Source organism: Sturnira hondurensis, unplaced genomic scaffold, assembly GCF_014824575.4.
Source record: "Sturnira hondurensis isolate 20B ecotype Veracruz unplaced genomic scaffold, ASM1482457v3 Scaffold0006496, whole genome shotgun sequence".
NCBI classification, from domain to species: domain Eukaryota; kingdom Metazoa; phylum Chordata; class Mammalia; order Chiroptera; family Phyllostomidae; genus Sturnira; species Sturnira hondurensis.
The window spans coordinates 7,010,367-7,030,319 of record NW_028079127.1 but is presented as its reverse complement, the minus strand read 5'-3'; the positions used below and the strand labels follow the sequence as shown (position 1 = coordinate 7,030,319).

At 33.5% G+C, this 19,953-nt stretch overlaps 1 protein-coding gene across 4 annotated transcripts in view; it reads right to left on the bottom strand.

Moving 5' to 3' along the window:
* Positions 1-4,777: 4,777 nt before the first annotated feature.
* Positions 4,778-19,953, bottom strand: part of CAPS2 (calcyphosine 2) — a 41,828-nt gene continuing 26,652 nt past the window's right edge. For 3 of the 4 annotated variants that reach the window (XM_037049419.1, XM_037049420.1, XM_037049423.1), the window contains 6 exons: positions 18,576-18,694; positions 17,488-17,564; positions 15,826-15,980; positions 12,720-12,839; positions 10,265-10,361; positions 4,778-6,551 (listed from right to left, as the gene is read on the bottom strand). In XM_037049419.1, the coding sequence (XP_036905314.1) occupies positions 6,376-6,551; positions 10,265-10,361; positions 12,720-12,839; positions 15,826-15,980; positions 17,488-17,564; positions 18,576-18,694 (744 nt within the window). In that variant the 3' untranslated portion in view covers positions 4,778-6,375. The remainder of the gene's footprint in view (positions 6,552-10,264; positions 10,362-12,719; positions 12,840-15,825; positions 15,981-17,487; positions 17,565-18,575; positions 18,695-19,953) is intronic. The other variant, XM_037049421.1, reaches the window with a different exon arrangement.

Below are 19,953 nucleotides of genomic sequence, written 5' to 3'. Positions count from 1 at the left end.
TTCCTGCACACAGCTGAGACCACATAGACTTATCTTGCCTATTTTCACCTATAATGTATCAAAAATTTTCATAAATGTGGGTCATATTAATTTAATCCCTTGAATATTTAATAAAATGTTTTAATATACTTGATTAGAATTCTAATTAAGGATTTGTTCTAATTACTATTTTTACATAAAAAATAACCCTACCTCTTAGCAACTTAAAGCAACCATTTGATTTGGCTCACAAAGTTATGAGTCAATTACACATTAATAAATCTGAAATAAAACAAAGAATATGAAAGAACTCAGCTGGGTGTTTGTCACTGGGGTCATTCATGTCATTATAGGGAGACCTTAGCTGGGGCTGCAATCCACCCACATGACTCACGCACATGGTAGGTTGCTGACACTAGCTATCAGCCGGAGCTCCTGTCTGCTGTTAACCAGAGCCCTTACATGTAGCCTCCAGTCAGGCAGACTCACATAGTCCAACTTCTTACTTGGCGGTTCAAGCATTCCAACGAACAAGGCACGAGAGGCTTTTTGTGGCTTAGTCAGAGATGTAACACAACATAGCTGCAGCTACAAACTATGGTTACAAAAAGTAATGTGTCACCCAGATCTAAGGAGAGGGGATGTAGACACCAAGTTCACTAGGTAAGACATGGGATGGAAGATACTATTGCAGCCATCTTCGAACTACACAATGACTTAACAGGGTTCAAGGCCATCTATTGTGTTGGTGTATATACCAAAAATATTAGGAATGTTTCCTAAAGTTTCTACAGATATAAAACAAGTCTTCCACATGTATCATCTTTTAATTTCAGTTAACAACAAATTTTTTTTATTGTTGCTCACATAAAACTGTCTCCATTTTCACCCATCCATGCCCTTTGACCCTGCCTATCTCTACCTCCCACCCTTGATACCACCCTCTGGCTTTGTCCGTGTGTCTTTCATCATGTTCCTTGATGGTCTTTCCTCATTATCCGCCATTGTCTTTCTCCCCCCTTTTCTCTAGTTACTGTCAGATTGTTCCTTATTTCAGTGTCTCTGGTTGTATTTTGCTTGTTTGTTTTGTTGACTAGGTTCCACCTAGAGGTGAGATCATATGGTATCTGTCTTTCACTGCTCGGCTCGTTTCACTTAGCATAATGCTTACAAATTTTGTTACTAACCGCTTTTTCACCTGTCACTTCACTACATACTTCGAAGGAAAAGATTGTTACTAGCCTTAATACTAGATGTGGATTTTCCTTCATGGGCTCTGATGAAGGAAGATAATCAATAATAATGTTTATTAGATTCATGAGGTGAGAGTGACAAATTATTCTTACCCATTAAATTATATCTCTTTAAAAGAATTGCTCTTATAGTTGCTATTTGAGATGAATCAAGAAAAAACTAAGGTCATTTTTTCATTCGTTTTTTATTAATTCCTTTAAAACTCCTCATTAAATCAGAGATAAATGTATGCTGAGTTACATCTCTCTGCTCTGCTGTGATAAGTACTATGTTTCCAGACATACATGTATCTACATCTACATCTCCAAGTACATCCATATCTACATTCAATCCTCATATCAACCCTCAGGTGAAGTAGAGGCTCAGTGACATCGAGTAGCTCCCCAAAGTCACAGCACTAATCTGCAGCAGAGCTCAAAGGCTCAGTGACATTGAGTAGCTCCCCAAAGTCACAGCGCTAATCTGCAGCAGAGCTCAAGTTTTCAGTGACTTTCAGCCTGTGCTCTTTCCACAGCATCATCTACATTGAAATACTAGTATAGGAACATAATTTTTCTTGATTGAGTGGTCATCTGAGGACCTTCTCAAATTTCTTTTCTTTGAAAACATGTATTTTCATCAATCAGTATCTCTTCAGATACTAGATAAGTAGGCAGCTTTCGTAAGTGACACATAATGATTTCCTCGGATTGCAGTCATGTTTCATATTGACTTTCTCACCATCTGAAAATGTCAGGAAACTCAACACACAGTTGCAGAGGTGAGAATCTCTTCATTTACATCTGCATTCATTCAGTCATGGCTCAGAAATTCCATTCTAACTTGATAAAAGAGTCCTTAACACAACAAGGACCTTAATTGTTTCTCATTGAATAAAATTTGCCACCAGATAGGTCATTTTATAAATCAAATCCTTCCAAATAACTTTACCTTGCTTGGATATCCAAAACCAACACTGAGCAGCTTGCATATATGCATTATTAGAGTTTTTCAACAAATACATTCCTACAATCTATATAACTGAATCTCTAAAATCTTTGCTATTTCAGTTTTTATGTAGAACACTTTAATTGCCACCTCAGTAATACTTTAATAAATCATATGTTTTCAGAGCAGTGAATTATTACTTCCTGAAAGGATAATAAGAAGAGACTTCCGCCAAGATGGANACTGAGCAGCTTGCATATATGCATTATTAGAGTTTTTCAACAAATACATTCCTACAATCTATATAACTGAATCTCTAAAATCTTTGCTATTTCAGTTTTTATGTAGAACACTTTAATTGCCACCTCAGTAATACTTTAATAAATCATATGTTTTCAGAGCAGTGAATTATTACTTCCTGAAAGGATAATAACAGTTCTTCCATGACCCACTGTGCCTAGTTTATGCCTGTGTTATACTAATCATGGGCTAGGAATGTTTGAAATCTTTGATCTTCTACTTTAGGCACTTTACCATATCATTTTGGGGGCCTATGAGGACTGCCACAGTGTCTGACAGAGAACTGCAGCTGTGAACTGACAACTAAATTAAGAGTAATTCAGCTGTACATAAGCAATAAGGTTCTTTATGGTGATTAACTGTCACTCCCCACTAAAATCTTTAAGGTAGGTGAGAATTTGCTATTTCTCCTCACCTCACTATCCAGTTTAATGAAAAAAAGATTCAGACCAAATTCTCCCACACATACAGTCATGTATTAAACCAGTGTGTCCTAGCAAGGAGGCACACAGAGACTGCACACGCTGTTCTGTAAGCTCAGTGAGATCCCAGCAGTTTGTCCCTGGGAGTTCCAGCCACCACTGTGCACCACTGTGCCTGAAAGGATTACCAGAGCTGAGTGCAAAAGGATGAACTTGGGGAAACAAGATTAGTTTGGTTTTATGTGTTAAGGTAAGCAGTTTGAACTTTTCTGAAAGATAGGGGAAACCATGGGAGAATCTTAATCGTGGCAGTAATGTACATTTCAGAAAAATCGCTCCATCAGCGATGCGTAGGATGGGCTGAAGTAGGACTGGAAAGAAGCAGGGTTGATGAGGGGTTAATGTACTTGAGAAGAGCTGGAGCAAAGCACTGGTAAGAGCATAAGCCTCAAGAGCAGTGAGGGGGACAGAGTCAAAAGAAATAAGCCAAAGGAATTGAGAATGAGTGGGCTATAGGAGTGTCAGAAAGTTCTAGAATTTCTCAGAACCTTGGACAATTGCGTGGATAGTGCTGCACAATAGTGTGAATGACTGAAAATCAGTGACTAATCAGGTCAACAGTGGCTTTAACATGGGACATTTATTCTTTATATATGAAGCATCCAATAAATTAATTTTCCTCAGAAGTTTTATAACCATAAAATACAAGCGGAAGGCTATGACAAGAGCTTTTTCTCATGATCAGATACTAATACACCCCTGCCGACCCACTAGATTCTCTTTTCTCTTGCTTGGCTTCAGTTATATAGGCTCAGTTCTTTCTACTTCTTGAAGCACATTCACTACAGATGTTTGCCCTCATTGGTCAGCCTCATAGTAATGACAGTTTTTCACAGTGTGTGCATTATTGTGAAGCACTGGGAACCCCAATCCCACAATATGCATGTTACTCTGCAGTAAGCATAGCTTATTGTGTACAAATTTCTCCTGAAGTAACTGACAACTTAGACTGACTGGAAATCCAATGTAATTCATAAAATGTGTTTTATATCTGTATCAAAATTGTGAATTATTCTAAGTGACTCTCCCTGTGCAGTCACTTCATCAAAAAATATAGATTTATATACTATATAGTTTAAAATAAGAACATACACTTTTATCTACAGCTGCTCCATCATGTAAATGCATATTTATCTCCTAATTAAATATAGCTAAAAAAAATCCTAAAGGATAGCCCTTGTTTTCTAATAAAATGTGAATTTTTCCTGAACATCTTGTAATACTTTAATTTATAATAGAAAAAGTAAAGTAAATCAATATATTGAACTCAATAAACAGTATTGTTAACTGGGAAAGCAATGCTATATCAAACAAGTAACTACTTTTTAAAGACCTAGAGAATGATAAAATACACTTAACTATGAAATTCATGCAACATCATTATAACATACAACAATATTTTAAAGTTAATCAAGAGATATTTCAGAATCTCCAAGACCACTAAGAATAGAATTTCAATAGTCAATTATCACATTTTGTGTGTTTGAAAATATTACTTCTATTAATGCTCTTCTATTGAACTGAATACTAAACAATAGATTTTATACACAAAAGTCAAAAAAGAATGCAGTGAGGCAAATGCAGAATGATTTCTTGTGCCACCAGTTCTCATTTAACAAAATACACCAACTAACACTGAATATGTATTTTCTAACTTTACACAGAAATAACTGTGTAAGAAATTGACTACTAAAGTTACATCTTCTAAATAGAGAAACTTCCGATAGATAACCACATATGAATATTTACACTAAGAGTGTAGAGGTTTATTTAAAAGTATGCTATCATATTAACATGTTAAATCCTAGAAGAATCATGACCCCCTTTTTTGTACATTTTCTGATTATACTCAGAGGAAAATATTACAAAATGATATTAAAAATAGGTACATTAAAGAGCACTAAATACAACTTTATCGATGAAAACACTATGTGCATAGTGAGCACTCACAGTATTATCAGTCACTTCAATGTGAAAGCCATTCTAGGCCTTAGGACAACTACACTCATGTAAATGTTTCCAAGTAAAAGAATGGCGCAGAGATGTCTTCCAGCACATTGCTTTAATCACAATAACTGAACTGAAAAAATTCCAAGGAATAAAGAATTTATCTAGTGAAAACAGCCCTAAAATAATTACACATATTTTCTTTCTGATATTTCAGGAGTGAGTTTTGGCACCTCCTCAAATATTGAAAAGGTACTATTTTGAATTTATTTAGTTCACACACATCACATTTTTATAAGGTTGCCAATGGTATAGATGAATAAAATTATATGCAAAAAATCATATTCAACAGAGTATATATTTTTAGTTTTAACCACTTATTTTGCTCAATATTATATTTTCTAATGTATATTGACATATAGAGACATTTTTTAAAAATTATGAACTCAGAAACAACTTTATAACATTCTCTTCTTTATATTTCCAAAGAAATGAAAAACAAGAATTTAGAAAAATTGATTATAATATGTCTAACCATTAAATAACATCTATTCATAAAAAATGTTTCAGTTGTTTATATACCAAAAAAACCAAAGGTGTTTAGAATAACTTACATTCATCTTAAGGCACAAAATATCTTTTTATATTTTGAGAATTACTAAATTATCCCTCAGTCCATATATATGATAATGTACTTTTTGAGATGCTTATTTAATAATCTAAGAAAACATCCCATCTCCTATTTTGTACTGTTTCTCACTCAATAATAATTCTGTGCAGGTTATAAGGATCACAGATAAAAAATAAAATAGACAAATAGACCTGGTCCCTAGAATAATTACATTGTGTTCTATTGAACAAACAACAGCACATAATTTAGAAGGCAAGGATTCACAAGTCTGTGTTGAAATATGCATTTTAGGGGTAGGCCTCCATAATTCAAAAATATTTATGTTACAGAAAACATCCATAATCACCCTGCATTGAAATTTCCTCTTGCATGCCCTTTCATTCCTTCAACATTATTTTCATATGTTTTAAACAAGTTGAACTATTTCAATATTAAAAGCTTTGAGCTTAATTCCAATTTATCAAATTGAGAATGGTAGCAATTTTATTTGGGGAAATGAATAGAAAAAATGGAAAGAAACTTGGTTACTACAATAAACGATTTCATATAGTCTGATACAAATGTTACTTTCCTATGAAGGCTAATAAAAACAGCTCTGAAATATATTCAAGGTAAGTAGTAAATCAAAAATACAGATAATTTCAAACTTATAGACAGACAGGTACTCACACTTGCACATTAATATACACATTTCCCTATATATTCCTTTCTGAATAGTTCTCTTTCCAGATTCAACTTTTTTGAGGGAAAAAAAAAACAGAATAGAGCTCTAGAATAATACATTCCAATGACTGATCATACTTTGCATTAAATTAATCTCTCCTTTAAAATGCTTAGCGCTAATTTTAAAAAACTTTAAACTCCCCATGGAGTACGTAAGATAGAAACAAAGTCCTCATCATCCACCACTCCTATACTCAGACCTTCATAGTAATCTTCAAATTCCCCATACGACACTTCATCAGACTTGCTGCAGGCGCCTTTTAGTGTTTCTAGAAAAGATAATTCGATTTCTTCCTCTGTGGAATGACCTGCAAAATAGTGCTGACCATGTAACAATCTCCTTAAAATTTCAGGAAAATGACTGATGGTGGTAAAGAAATACTTAATCACCCTGTAAAATCTTTTCAACGAATTAAAATCTTATGTCAACCTATCCTCCAATTTATTTAAACATTTTCTTTCATAAACTGGAATTTAATGATTAATGACTTTAACAAACATTGGAGGCATCTTTTAAACTTCTGATAGGATGCATCCTCTCTGTAGAGTCAAAATAATAGTTAACTACCATAGATATCCTGATTTTTCCTAATGTTTTAAAGGATTCACCTTCATTCCCATTAGAAAGAAGAAGAAAACAAATGCTTTCAAAGATTAACACAGTGCTGCTAAGTACGACGAAAGATATCTCTACATTCAGGCATTAGTTACTTTGTGAATCAGTTACAACTGCAGCTAGAAAATATAACTGCAAACACAAGATTCTAGGGCCTATGAAAATGTTTGCTGGAAGAACGTACATTTGATAAATCATTCTATCTCCATCTCTTACATTATGTAGGCTATTTTTATTGGCTTATATTAAATATGACTGACTTTATCCTATTAGAAGATGCTGAGAATCATATATGTAAATGACTGTAATTCTTTAGTTTGTTATTTAAAGAGAAAACACAGAATATCTGATTCTTTCTAAAAATTCACTTTATTTTTTAATTCAGAAAGAGAGGAATACGCTATTTAAATAAGTAACTTTGATCACATTAAGGTCAGTTAGAGCAGAAGACCCACCTCAGCTTAAACACCATTCTCTTGGAAAGTTTCCACTGACCACCCCAAATGTGGGTTCTCCATCATAGAACTCTTCTCACTAATCTGCCACCCCCCTCACTGCCTACCCTTTCTTGCACTGATTTACTCTCAGGATCTTAGAATAGAACAGGAAAAGAGACATTCATTAATTTTTTAATATGAAGAGAAGAATTAAGAGAAGAAAGGAAGCTACAGATAGTCAGATAATAAAGAAAATAGAGGCCCATATACAAACAGAAAAGATGTCTAAAAAAATCTTTGGACTCTATAAATGATTTTATATTTTTAATTTATTTTTATAAGGATAGTTGGTATAAATCATTTTAAAGTCATATTGCATTTTAAAATAACAAACTTAAATTGGAATACCACCTGAACGTTCATCTAACAGAAGAGGCAAAATTATGGTAAGAGCTGGCTCTTTCTCAAACGTCAGAGGCTAACAGACTCAGGTACTCATCGTAAAGTACCTTTCGAACTAAAAGAATAAAATCTGCTTTGAATAGCAAAATGCTTGCTGTCTCTTAAAAACATGAAAGAAATAAAGAACACTGACTATTTTTTAAAAAACAGGTCAAATAAGGACTGAATATTTATGCTATACAGAGATAGTAATATAAAATAATAAAGTGAATTTGTGATTGAAATCATGGATAAAATCCATGGATAAAATCCATTTGTGAGGGAAATCATGGATAAAAATTAATCAAGATCTAATCTATATAAAAATATATAGGAATATTTCCCCCTCTGTGTATAATCCATATGTTTGAACAGATAAATTTTCATACTATTTTTCTAGGGAAAATTTTTTAATTTAAATTTATTTCAAATACTCAAGAAATTTGTACTTCTTTTGTATTCCCACCCAGGAAATACCTATCTTCCATCATTTGTAACTAACCCTTCTTTTGCTTCTCTTAATATTTTAATAAACAACATTAGACTTCTAATACAATTACACAGAAAAACACTTGATAAATTCCATTTCTATTAAAGCTAAGTACTTTTCAAAATAAATTATTTAAACAAGGTAAAATTGTTTTGTAGTTAAATTATGTCTGGTGTAAAAGTAAAAGAATCAATTTGAAATTAAGCAAAACTGTAAACAATCTATATCCCAAAAATGGGCATGTGAATAAATTATAATTTTGTAATAATATATTATAAAATTTTTTTACACAGTAACAGGTTTTCCTCTTTTTAAAACTGTATAGTTTTTTAGTTTATCTTCTTTAATCTGAATATAAAGACAATGAATGTAATTTTTTAACCTAACAGAAGTTTATCCAACTACAAAACAAAAATCTTCACCAACAATTCAACAACACAGTAAAAAAAAACTAAAGCTATTTAAACAACATACAATTATTAGAGAAGACAAAGATAAAAAACACATGGTGTTAAATCACCAAATTTTGAAATAAGTAAACTATCTTGTTTTTATCTTTACCAAGATTAATTAAAGGAAAAAAGCAGAGAATGATATGAGTTTTAATGGAAAGATATAATATGTATAACTAATTCTGTAAATTCTCTTTTGGCAACCGTAGTTCATTTTAAGTCATTGATAAGGAAATGAAGCTATTTTGACCTGAAATATATTTTTGAAAATTGGGAAGTCAGTGGTGATTATTAACTTTAATCTTTGTAACAAATTATGCTTCTTTTAACTTCACAATGAAAAGTAATAAAGAAACTATAAGGGCTATGAATAGTAATAAACCTAAATAATTACATTATATTTTTAATATTAAAAGGAAAATTCTAGAATAACAATATTCTTTAGTATTTAACTATATAATCTAAAATATGAATTAGAAATTATTCATTAAATGTTCATTAGAAATGATCAACAAATATACAAAAATGTTTAACTTGCCTAGTAACCACAGAAATACAAATTTTTAAAACTTTAGTCTATTAGATTGTCAAAAATCTGAGGTAAAATGAATTTTCCAACTAATGGCAGTATGATCTGGAATAGCCATCTTACAAAGCAATTTGGAAGTAGCAATTAACTTCAAACACACATTCTAAGTCATGATAGTACCCCAAGAAAATAGCATAATATAGACCCAGGTAAACTGTACTATACTGATTTTTTAAAAGAATAATATGCAGAAGATAAAAAGATAGTTCAATGTGGATTAACATGAAGATTTCTAAAATACATTGTTGAATATAAAAAGCAACCTACATAACACTATGTTTCATGAACACTATGTTCATGGAAAAAAAAAACCTCAAAAAGCACTAGATATAGCATATATATAGCTATGAAAATCCATAGAGTAAGGACTGAAACATGTATATATGAAAAACCAGTAATTGCTACCTTTACAGAGGGAAATGTAATGTAAAGAGGGAATTACTATGGTCAAATGCTTTCCATATAATGAAAATTCACTTATAAATCAATTATGTAAAAATTGAAGTCAAAAGAAAGATAATAGATAATAAACCTCTAGAATTACTTTAAGACATGTTCTATATCCTCAAATTTCCATAGACAATGTATATTCATTATATGTATAGCTCTATCCCTACAGAAAGACATCCATCCCCTCATTCTGCCTTAAATCGTCAAGTATAAACACGTTCAGTAAAAATAATTCGGAGAATTTGCAGATGTACTTATCTGTTCTCTATATCTATTCTGTCCTTTTTAACTGAAATTCTTCACTATGTCAACAGGAAATAAAAGTTCAATATTGATTATAAACATCAAGGGAAAAAAAGTACAGACAATAGACCCAAGAATTTTTTAATTACGGTTAAATAGCTCTCAGTTTTTCAGTTTTAGAAATAATTGTTTATTCCTCCCTTAATGGCCTCAGGTCCACATTATGAATTAATACTATTTGAAGATACTGCTTTTTTAAATAACATTTTAGAAATCTAATGCCTTTTGACTCATAATAATTACCTGAAATCACTTCAGGGTGCTTCTTTGCACAGTAACATTTTCTTATGTCCATGATAGGCACACTTCCAGTTTTGTTGAAATCCAATTTCATAAAGGCCTAAATAATGACAGAAATATTATTTTTTCTATGAAACCATTAGACATGTGAACCTAACTTTTTATTCTGCAGTAGTTATTTACAGGTTCTAAAAAAGACAATTTAAAAATACTAAACTGGCATAAGATGGCAGAATCATGAATACAAGGAAGAAAGGTATTGGAGGAAGATGGTTGTTGGCACCAGTTCAAGACCAACTGGAATACCCAATCTGCACCACACAGTGAAGCAGGAAAATGTATCCAGTGCGAACAACTTAACTGTGATGCAGCATGGCTGTGGAACAGCTCCATAGCATTACAGCTTTATATGAAACAGGAGGCTGTGTAAAAGCATGGCTGCAAGGTGGTCCTCAGGAGAGGTGGCCCTTGAGTGAGGCCCCTCCCACAAAGCTCTGCTCCCATCCAGTCTGCTCCACTTTGCTTTGATCTGGGTCTGCCTGCTCTGCTCGCGTCTGCTTTGCTTTAGTCTAAGGAGATGTTTTCAATGTTTCAGCTTCAGCCAGGGAAAGCAGTGTTAGTCTTCAACAGAAAGAGAAAGTGCCCAGAGTCACAGGAAAGCTGTCTTATAGAAAGAGAAGTTCCCACCCATGGACCCTAATTAGTCCATCCTCATGCAAATGAGGACTCCAGATCCTTGCAGTTGGTTTGAAAGGCACTGTCCTGATTGGTCAGAAAGGAGCTGCTCTGATTGGTTGGTAGGATGCTAATGAGAGTATAGCTGTACAGCTCCAACTGGCAAGGAAAGCCTCAGTCCTACTGGTTGAAACACAATTCCAGAACTCCTTTACGAGGGCTGGCTCCTATAGCAGGAACACACTGCAGCCAGGCAGTTCCCTGCAGGCTTCTCCCTGAAGCATGGTCTGTGTGAGGTGCTCCTGTTTAGGAATGGCTGCTAGGCTCTGTTTATGCATTTGAGAACAGTCACCAGGAGCCCTTCTTGGTAGGTGGCTTTGATAAAGTAACCTAACCTCTGTTGCCCCGGCTTTCCTCCTCTCCACACTGGAGTTAGGTTAAAAATCTGTCTGGTAAGTTCCAGCTTACGATTCACATGAAACTGATGAATAGCTAAAACAAACTGCCAGAACTATTTTGACATATAAGTGGATTTCCAAATATTCCATCACTAAAACCAAAGAAGTTATTAAGTTAAAAATAGAATCATCGGGGTGGACCTAATCCAATGTGACTGGTGTCCGTATAAAAAGAGATTGGGGCAAAGACAACGCAGACCGAGGGTGGGCTGCGTGAACACCCAGGGAGGAGATGATTACAAGCCAAGGAGAGAAGCCTCAGGGGAAACCACACTTGCTGAAACCTTGGTCTTATGCTTCTAGCCTCCAGAATTTGGGGGCAGATTTCCATTGTTTAAGCCACCCAATCTGCGGCACTTGTTATGGCAGCCCCAGCAAACTGATAGTGTACTTTGTGACACTACTTTTGTCCTCTACTCCAAACACCAAGATAAATAAAGGAGACAACTCTCCAGTTTCTACTTCGGATACCCAAACCTGCCACCAGGATATGTAAAGTGCCAATAAATGCAAATTTATAAATACTATGAGGTGAATTTGTTTGACTTAAGGTATTTTTGTGTATCTGTCGGCCAGTTAATATTCTGATATTTTTCTATTTGTGATTGATACTTGATGTAATTGTCTATACAACTCTATATACAATAGCTTTGTTCAGTATTAGATACATACACATTTTATATTAGGCACATGAACAAAAGGAAAAGAAAACTATATTGCTCAAAAGTATGTTCTAAAACTGGCTACCAGAACTGCAATAATTTGTAGCTTCCTATAAAAATCAGGACTCCTGTTTTTTAATTCCAATTTAACATGATTGTTTTAATCCACATTTTAACATTTAGCACGCATATTATAAAAACCAGAGAACCGTCTCAGTCATCCTAAGATAGCACATATTGAGCGCCTTGACCACAACAAAGCCACAATGTAAAGTTGTATGTATTATCTCATTCAGACCTTATAACAACTCTGTGAGACAAGGAACTGAGGTTGGGGATATTTAAAAAGCACATATAGTCACAGAGTGAGTAATTTATGGAGCCAGCAATTTATGAAACTAGTAATTTGTGAGCCAAAATTTGATTCAGATTTTATTTTCCTTTTATAATATTTCCTGAAACAAATGCATGAATTATTTAGCTTTATCCTGAGAGAGTTGTATTTGTACGTGTTTTTTCGTTTGTTTTACTAAAACCGAAATACATTATAGGTAAGGGATTTAAAACATTTTCAATGGCAATTCATTAAAGTTTTAAAATAAGGAACCCAGAAATCTATTAAAAGAAACTACATGTATTTGAAAGATCACTTAACAAAGTTACCTTCCGAACAAACGATTTCCTATATTCATTCATCTCACCAATAATGGCACGTTTGAATTCTCCGTGATCAACCTTGCCACTGCCGCTGTCATTCAGAATCGACCACAAAGAATCGAAATCCTAGAAGTAACACACAGACCAACCATTCTTGTACCCTGAAGTTGTATGTGACTACACGATCATAGTATTTCGTTACATCTTTTGTAGTACTAGACAAAGTAAAAAATTATATATAAATCCAACCAAAGCCACTCAGAAAGCTCTTTAAAGAAACTCTGTGGTGGGCAGTTCTGTAGAGTTAATAACCATTTGAGAGGCATTAAGACACAAATTAACTTTAAATTCAATTCCTTTGTACACAAAAATAAAAAACACCACTTACTTGCATCTGAACATTTAGTTATTTTTACATATTATACCTTTGACAATGAGAAGGTCACTTCAGGTTCTGGGGTACCTCCAATAGCATTGGGACCACTAACTATTTATGTTCATCTTCGTGCTTCCAAGTATAAAGCATTTTTGAATGACTCTAATAATATTCCATAATTTACACCAGAAGATGTTATTTTAAGTAAATCCCTTATGTAAATTTGTTCATTTTACCATTGCCACTTACTGTTTTTATAAATGCACTATTTAATAGAATGTTCTATTCCCACCCAACTGTTCTAGGCTCAACCAACTCATAGAATACTAGAATTAAAAAGATAACACTAGAAGCCCTGGCTGGTGTAGCTCAGTGCATTGAGCACGGGCCTGCGAACCACATGATCGTGGTTCAATTCCCAGTCAGGGCACATGCCTGGGTTGCAGGCCACTTCCCAGCGGGGGACTCACGGGAGGCAACCATACATTGATATTTCTCTCCCTCTTTCCTTCCCTTCCCCTATAAAGATAAATAAATAACATTTTTTAAAAAAGAAAAAGATAACACTAGAGGCTTAATATAAACAATTTTCAAGAATTGAATAATTTACCCAAAGTAGCAACAAATCTATGTAACTTTTTCAGATATGAAAAATGGTAATTCAGTTGAAAATAACTGACGTTAATTCAATCACGTTATTTCTATAGAAATTAAGCTATTTGGTTGTATACTGTTGTTTTTTTTTTTAATTTCCCATCAGGGAGAGCAACTATGCCTTATGACAAACTAGCTCTACAATTAGGTTGGTGATTATTATTTTCTTATTTTACAGCCACTTACATTTGTTTATCATTGTATGGTCAGTCTCCAGTGATATCAGTGATATCCAGTGATATCAGTAATATCAGGGGAAAACAGGGACTATTATTTAAAATACATGAAAAAGGGGGAAAAGCTTATTCATATTTTCATTATATATGTTCTCCCCATAACAGGTACCTTATATAATTTTTCTTAGTTTTTATTTTTGAACCTAATCATAAAAATATAGCAAGCCAATCAAAAAGGGAAATTCTGATACAGATTGTCCCAGATTATCTGGGCTCCAATTTTACCTCAGTTATTAATTACCTGTATAATTGCTGATAAAGACACCAAGGCTTTCTAATTTTCTATTGCTGTCTTTTTGGGTTTTTACTTTTGTTTTGTTTTATGAAAGAAAGAGGCCGTTCGATAACTCACGGTATGTGTCACAAGGTGGGCCATGAGATTAAACATTGCAAAACCCCAAAAGTTAGTTCTATCACAACAATAATATACAAAATCACACTGGTACAGATTCTATATTCAATAAAGCATATTCCCGTGTAATTTTCTCACTAGGGCTTCACAGCTCAAATACTCTGACTCTAAGTATTATCTCTGGTTTGCCCAGGCAGAGCCTATCAATTCAGAAAGTGAAAAGACCTACTCAAGATCACACAGTTAAGTAGTAAGCCTAGGACTTGAACCTGTATCTCATAAACTCAACTTCCAGTGTTCCTTCCACAAAATACACTACATCTCGTGACAAGACTGTTGAAGCAAAAATGAACAATGAAGGAGATTTTTTAACTGAAACTCTTAAGGTAAAGTGGTTTCAAATTTATAATTTTATAGTAAATTCCAAACTTAGCATGGCATGAAAGGCTTAAATGTAATAGACCCTCCTAAGCCTATTTCTTTTCATTCTTCTCTTTTCCTTCCACCCATCTATCCATTAAAAGTAATGCATTGTGTATTTACCTATTCGGCACTTGCTGTATGCCAGAGTCTACTGTAAGGTGTTAGAGCAGGAAACTAGAAGCACCCTGGTCCCTGCCCTGATGGGGTTAACATTCCACTCGCAGAGGAAGTGGCATAAAGAAAATAAAACGGGGAAGTGCAGAGGACCAGAGATCGGGTAGGGCTCTCCTACAGACAGAAGTGCCAGGGCTACTCTCAGTAGGGAAAGCTGGGGCCTGAATGATGAGAAAATCTAACCACGCAAAGGTCTAGAGGAAGATTACTCACAGCAGAGGGAACAGGAAGTGTGAAGGCTCTGGGGGTGGAGAGTGAGGGGACGAACCATTTGCAGTTCCCAGGCAGGCCACACTCCCTCTGTCCTCCATGCTTTCACAACAAGCTTCTCTTTTTGTGAACTATCCAGTGTCTGATCCACACTCCTCCCCTCTTGTCTGCCTAATTCCTCATCTTTAAAACTCAGCTCAGATATATCCTCCGCCAGGAATCCCTCTATGATCTTCCCTCTCCTTTCCTATAACATGGTATGGAATTTATGCCGCGTGTTCTGAAAGCATTCTCTACTTAACGCATATCATGTTGTTTTGTAACCATTTATATTTTTCAATCCTTTTGTTATGATTGTTATGAAGACCTTAGAGTGTATCTTCTCATTGTCTTAGGACAATGGCTAGTTAATATGTGCTCTCTCTATATATATCTATATCTATGAATATATATATGAATACGTATTCATAGATATAGATATAGATATAGGTATAGCTATATATGAATATGATAGAAGAATGAATGTTGAAATTTTAAAAACCAACAGGATTTGTTACCTGATGGCTGAACATTGATATCAGGGCCTAAAAGAATAAGGAGACAAATGAACTACTAAAATATCAGTAGAGAAGTGAATATCACCTAAGAATAAATCATTTACTGCAGTGAAGTATCTGTGATACATACCTTTTCAGACACTTGTAAGTGAAATACTTCTAGAGCTTGCTTAAAATCTGATTTATCTAAAAGTCCGTTTCCTTCTTTGTCCAATTGTTGAAAGTATTTTCCCAAACCAGACAAAATACGAACACCTTTCTTATGTAGCTGTTTTTTTAGCTCATCTGTTTAGGAAGAGGAGAGATGGAAACCAATAGTTCCTATTCACAAATGTATCAAATTGCAAATGCCTCTCACGTAAGAAAACTAAAGTTGATGTCATATTATAAAATTGCCAACCAAATCATATGTATGACTGATTTAAAAAAACTTTGGAAAATAGATTTCCTTGTAATAAAGAAGGTTAGATATAAAATTATTGTAAATATACCAGAACTATAGCACCACTGTGTGGTGAAAGTGTTATATTTTAAATGTAGGAAAATAATGTCACTTGAGCAGTATGAAAATAACCTAAATGTTACAAATAAAATTTTATTTTCTAGGCATTCTCTTCATCTAACGACACCACATTTTTCATCTCTTTCTTCTGTCTTTGTTGATACCAACTGAATTACAAAATTGACACCAGTCAAATCACTCAAAAATGATCAGTTCAAAATGTCTAAAATAGTTTGCAATTTTTCAAGTTATAACATATATGTGAAATGGCATCACAGCTTTGGAGTGTTATCCTATGCTGACACTTTTAAATTAACCCTTTCTTCCAGTAACTCATAAGAGGTTCTATTCGCAGGCCCCAGCATTTTTTTGTGGGTCATTAATCAATTTCACTTAATGAAGTTTGTGCCATTTTAAGAACATATAGTGAACTTTACTAAAATAGTTACTAAATGCAATACATTAGAGGTACAAGTCACCAGATACAATAGTGACGAATACGGTTTTGACCATGATAGAAAAAACAATTTACTAACAATGATGTCAAGAAAATTTGAGACTTCAAATACCAATTTCAGACAACTTTAAACATTTCTAGTCGTCTTACTCCCTGATTGTCTTTAAATGATAAACCAGAATTTTTTTAATTCATAAATTACATGTTGATTTCCTGTGGTTACTCCTAGACTATGAAATTGAGTGCAAGAATTGTCTGAGCCTATTATACTGTAGTAATTAAAAAATCAGACTCTAAAAATAAAATATGCAACATGTTTGAGTGTCCAAAGCCTGTATATATTACAACTATGAAAAGTTAATAGAACAGATTATTTTCCCCATTTTAGAGATGAAGAAAGAGGTACAAGAGATTTGCACAATCATATGTCTATTGAATGATAGAATTGAGGCTTCTAGTCTCAGGTCTTTTACACTAGGTGACCACACATCTCTTTAGGATGTCATCTAATGCATGAGACAAGTACTATGTTACAAAATTGGCTACATTTGATTCAGTTCATGAATAAAATCCATATAATTGAGTTCTTTCTAGAACTGTTAAATTCATAACTCAAAGAATACCAGTTATTCAATTAGAATCATTAAAGTAGGAGAAATCTTAAAAGTATTTTTAGACATATATATGTAATTAACTTACAAAAAGATAAGCAATTTGGAAATATAAATAAAATGCCATAAAACTAAGAAATATCTGAAAAATACTGCTTTAGTATGTACAAAGAAAACTGTTAAACATTTAAAATAGTCAAGAGTAAATAAAATGATACATACCTTGAATGGCTTTAAAGACCAGCCTATCATTGGCTTCTTGACTGGTTGTACCATCCTCATGTTCCACAGAATCAGTCCTGCAATTGACATGTTCACAGTGATAAAAGCACATTCTGTTTTGGTACCTTGAGTATGGAAACTCTAAGCTCTTCCCCATGCTAGATTAAATGAAAGTCTCATCAAAATTGGAAGAGTGCCAATTTAGTCAAATCCCACCTTCTATATGCTGACTTAATTCCCAGGAGGATTAAGTATATACTAAGGACTAAAATTCTTAAAACCTTCCAGCAAGTATCTTTAAGATTACATTCATTTTTTAGCTATTTTGGTGTCCTTTTAAAATATTTAAAACTATTAAATTTAAAAGCAGTTTTGCCTTATAAAGTATAAAATGTAAAAATGTTATACTACAAAGCCAAAAACTGCCTTTATTTTGAACTATACAGTAAAATGACATAGTAAATAAAAACTAACTTACAGCCAATTCATGGGATATGGACTCTGGTGCACATACAGTACAGCAATTATTAGCATTTTGAATTATACTTATTACCAAGAAATACTTGTAAGAATAGCATACTTTTACCACTAAGAATCATTCAGCAAGAATAACAGCACATAAGGATATAAAAAATAGCTGAAATAGCTCAAATTCATTTAAATGCATTTTCATTCATAGTATTATTCTTTATTATTCATATTACCAATAAATACTATTAACATGTGGAGGCTGAGATATTTTTAGTGCTAAAAAATATCACACTAAAATATGGGGGAAATATTAATATTGTACTGTATCCCATCCTTTAAATTTTATGGCTTTGTTAGCATTTCATAAAAGTGTTATAGCAAACACAAATTAATAAAGTACCTTTAACATAAAATGGACATTTTTGTTCTTTACTTGATTGTAACTATTCCCACACATGAAGTATAAGATAACACATAAAATAGACAAACATAGCTAGGCTCTGTTTTAAAAAATATAAATCTAAAGTCAAAATACTTTCAGATTGAATCTCATTTTAAAGTACTGAATAACAGTGTTTTCACTTACCTTCAAAATGACAAATGTATGTTTGACTTACCTGAATGAATCAAAAGCCATCTGATCAATATTTGTGATTCGCAGTATAAGTAATGTGCTTTCTTTTATGCTTTCTGGAAGTGTGGGATGATCAGAACTTAAAAATGTCAAGTTTGCACCCTAAAAAAATAACAAATGAATTATCTAAAGCTTAGAAAATCTGTAAGGAGTAAAACACAATTAATACTAACTTTAACTATTCTGATTATGTGACATAATGTGGTTTTATAATGATTTTTGGCAATGTGAAAAAGGTGGGATAACTGTAACTGAACAACAATAAAATGATTTCTTAAATAAAATCATAAGAAAAATTAAAAAAATAAAAGATACTGGATCATGTCAACATAAAAATAAATAAAAATAAAAACATTAGAGGAATTTGATAGTAAAAAAATAAATAAATAATACAAAGCATTTTAAAGACCAATTAGAAACCACATGGGCTTCAGTTAATAATGCAGGAAAATACAGAATAACCTCAATCAATCTCTGAATTAGAATCATCTTCTATTTAACCACCCATGTGAAAAATAATGTAAGAACTCCATTTTTATAAGAATCTGAGGAAGAAAGGATAAATTCTTTGAGGAAGTGTTTAGGAAAAGATCTTGGGGGGGCATATAGAAAAGATACGTTCCAGAGTAACATCTGGAAAGTGAAAAAATCCGCCCCCCCCCAAAATGAAGAAAAAGGTAGAATATGCCCTGGCTCGTGTGGTTAAGTGCCAGCCTGCCAACCAAAGGGTACCAGTTTGATTCCCAGTCAGGGCACATTCCTGGGTTGCAGGGCCACGTCCCCAGTAGGGGGCACATGAGTACAACCACACACTGATGTTTCTCTCCCTCTCTTTCTCCTTCCCTTCTCCTCTGTCTTAAAATAAATAAATAAAATCTTTAAAAAGAGAGAGAGAAAAAAGGTAGAATATGTCTGCCTTTCCTCTCTCTCTGTAAACAGATCTTCAGAGAAATAATAATAATAATAATAATAATAAATTTTAAAAAAGAAATGGGATTTTGTAGGGAGGAGGAAAAGATGCAAGGAGTCAAAAAAAATGAAGAGGAGGGCTTTTACCATGGGAAATACTCAAGGGACATATATCTAAGAATGAGAATGTCTAATCATAAATTGTAAGTTGCTGAGATGCTGTAGTATTAACCTCTTTCCATGTCCCTTTCAAAACGTCTGTCACATACACAAGGCATCATATGCATGGTTTGCATGCAGACTCCACCCTCCTCCCTCTTCCTTCTTTTCTTCCTTCCTTTCTTTCATGGAAATCATGAAAGAGAGCAGAATCTTACATCTTCTGAAGGGACAAGGAACAGAAATAGTGGGAATAAGGCATCAACGGCACTAAATCAGTGGGGACAGCACTC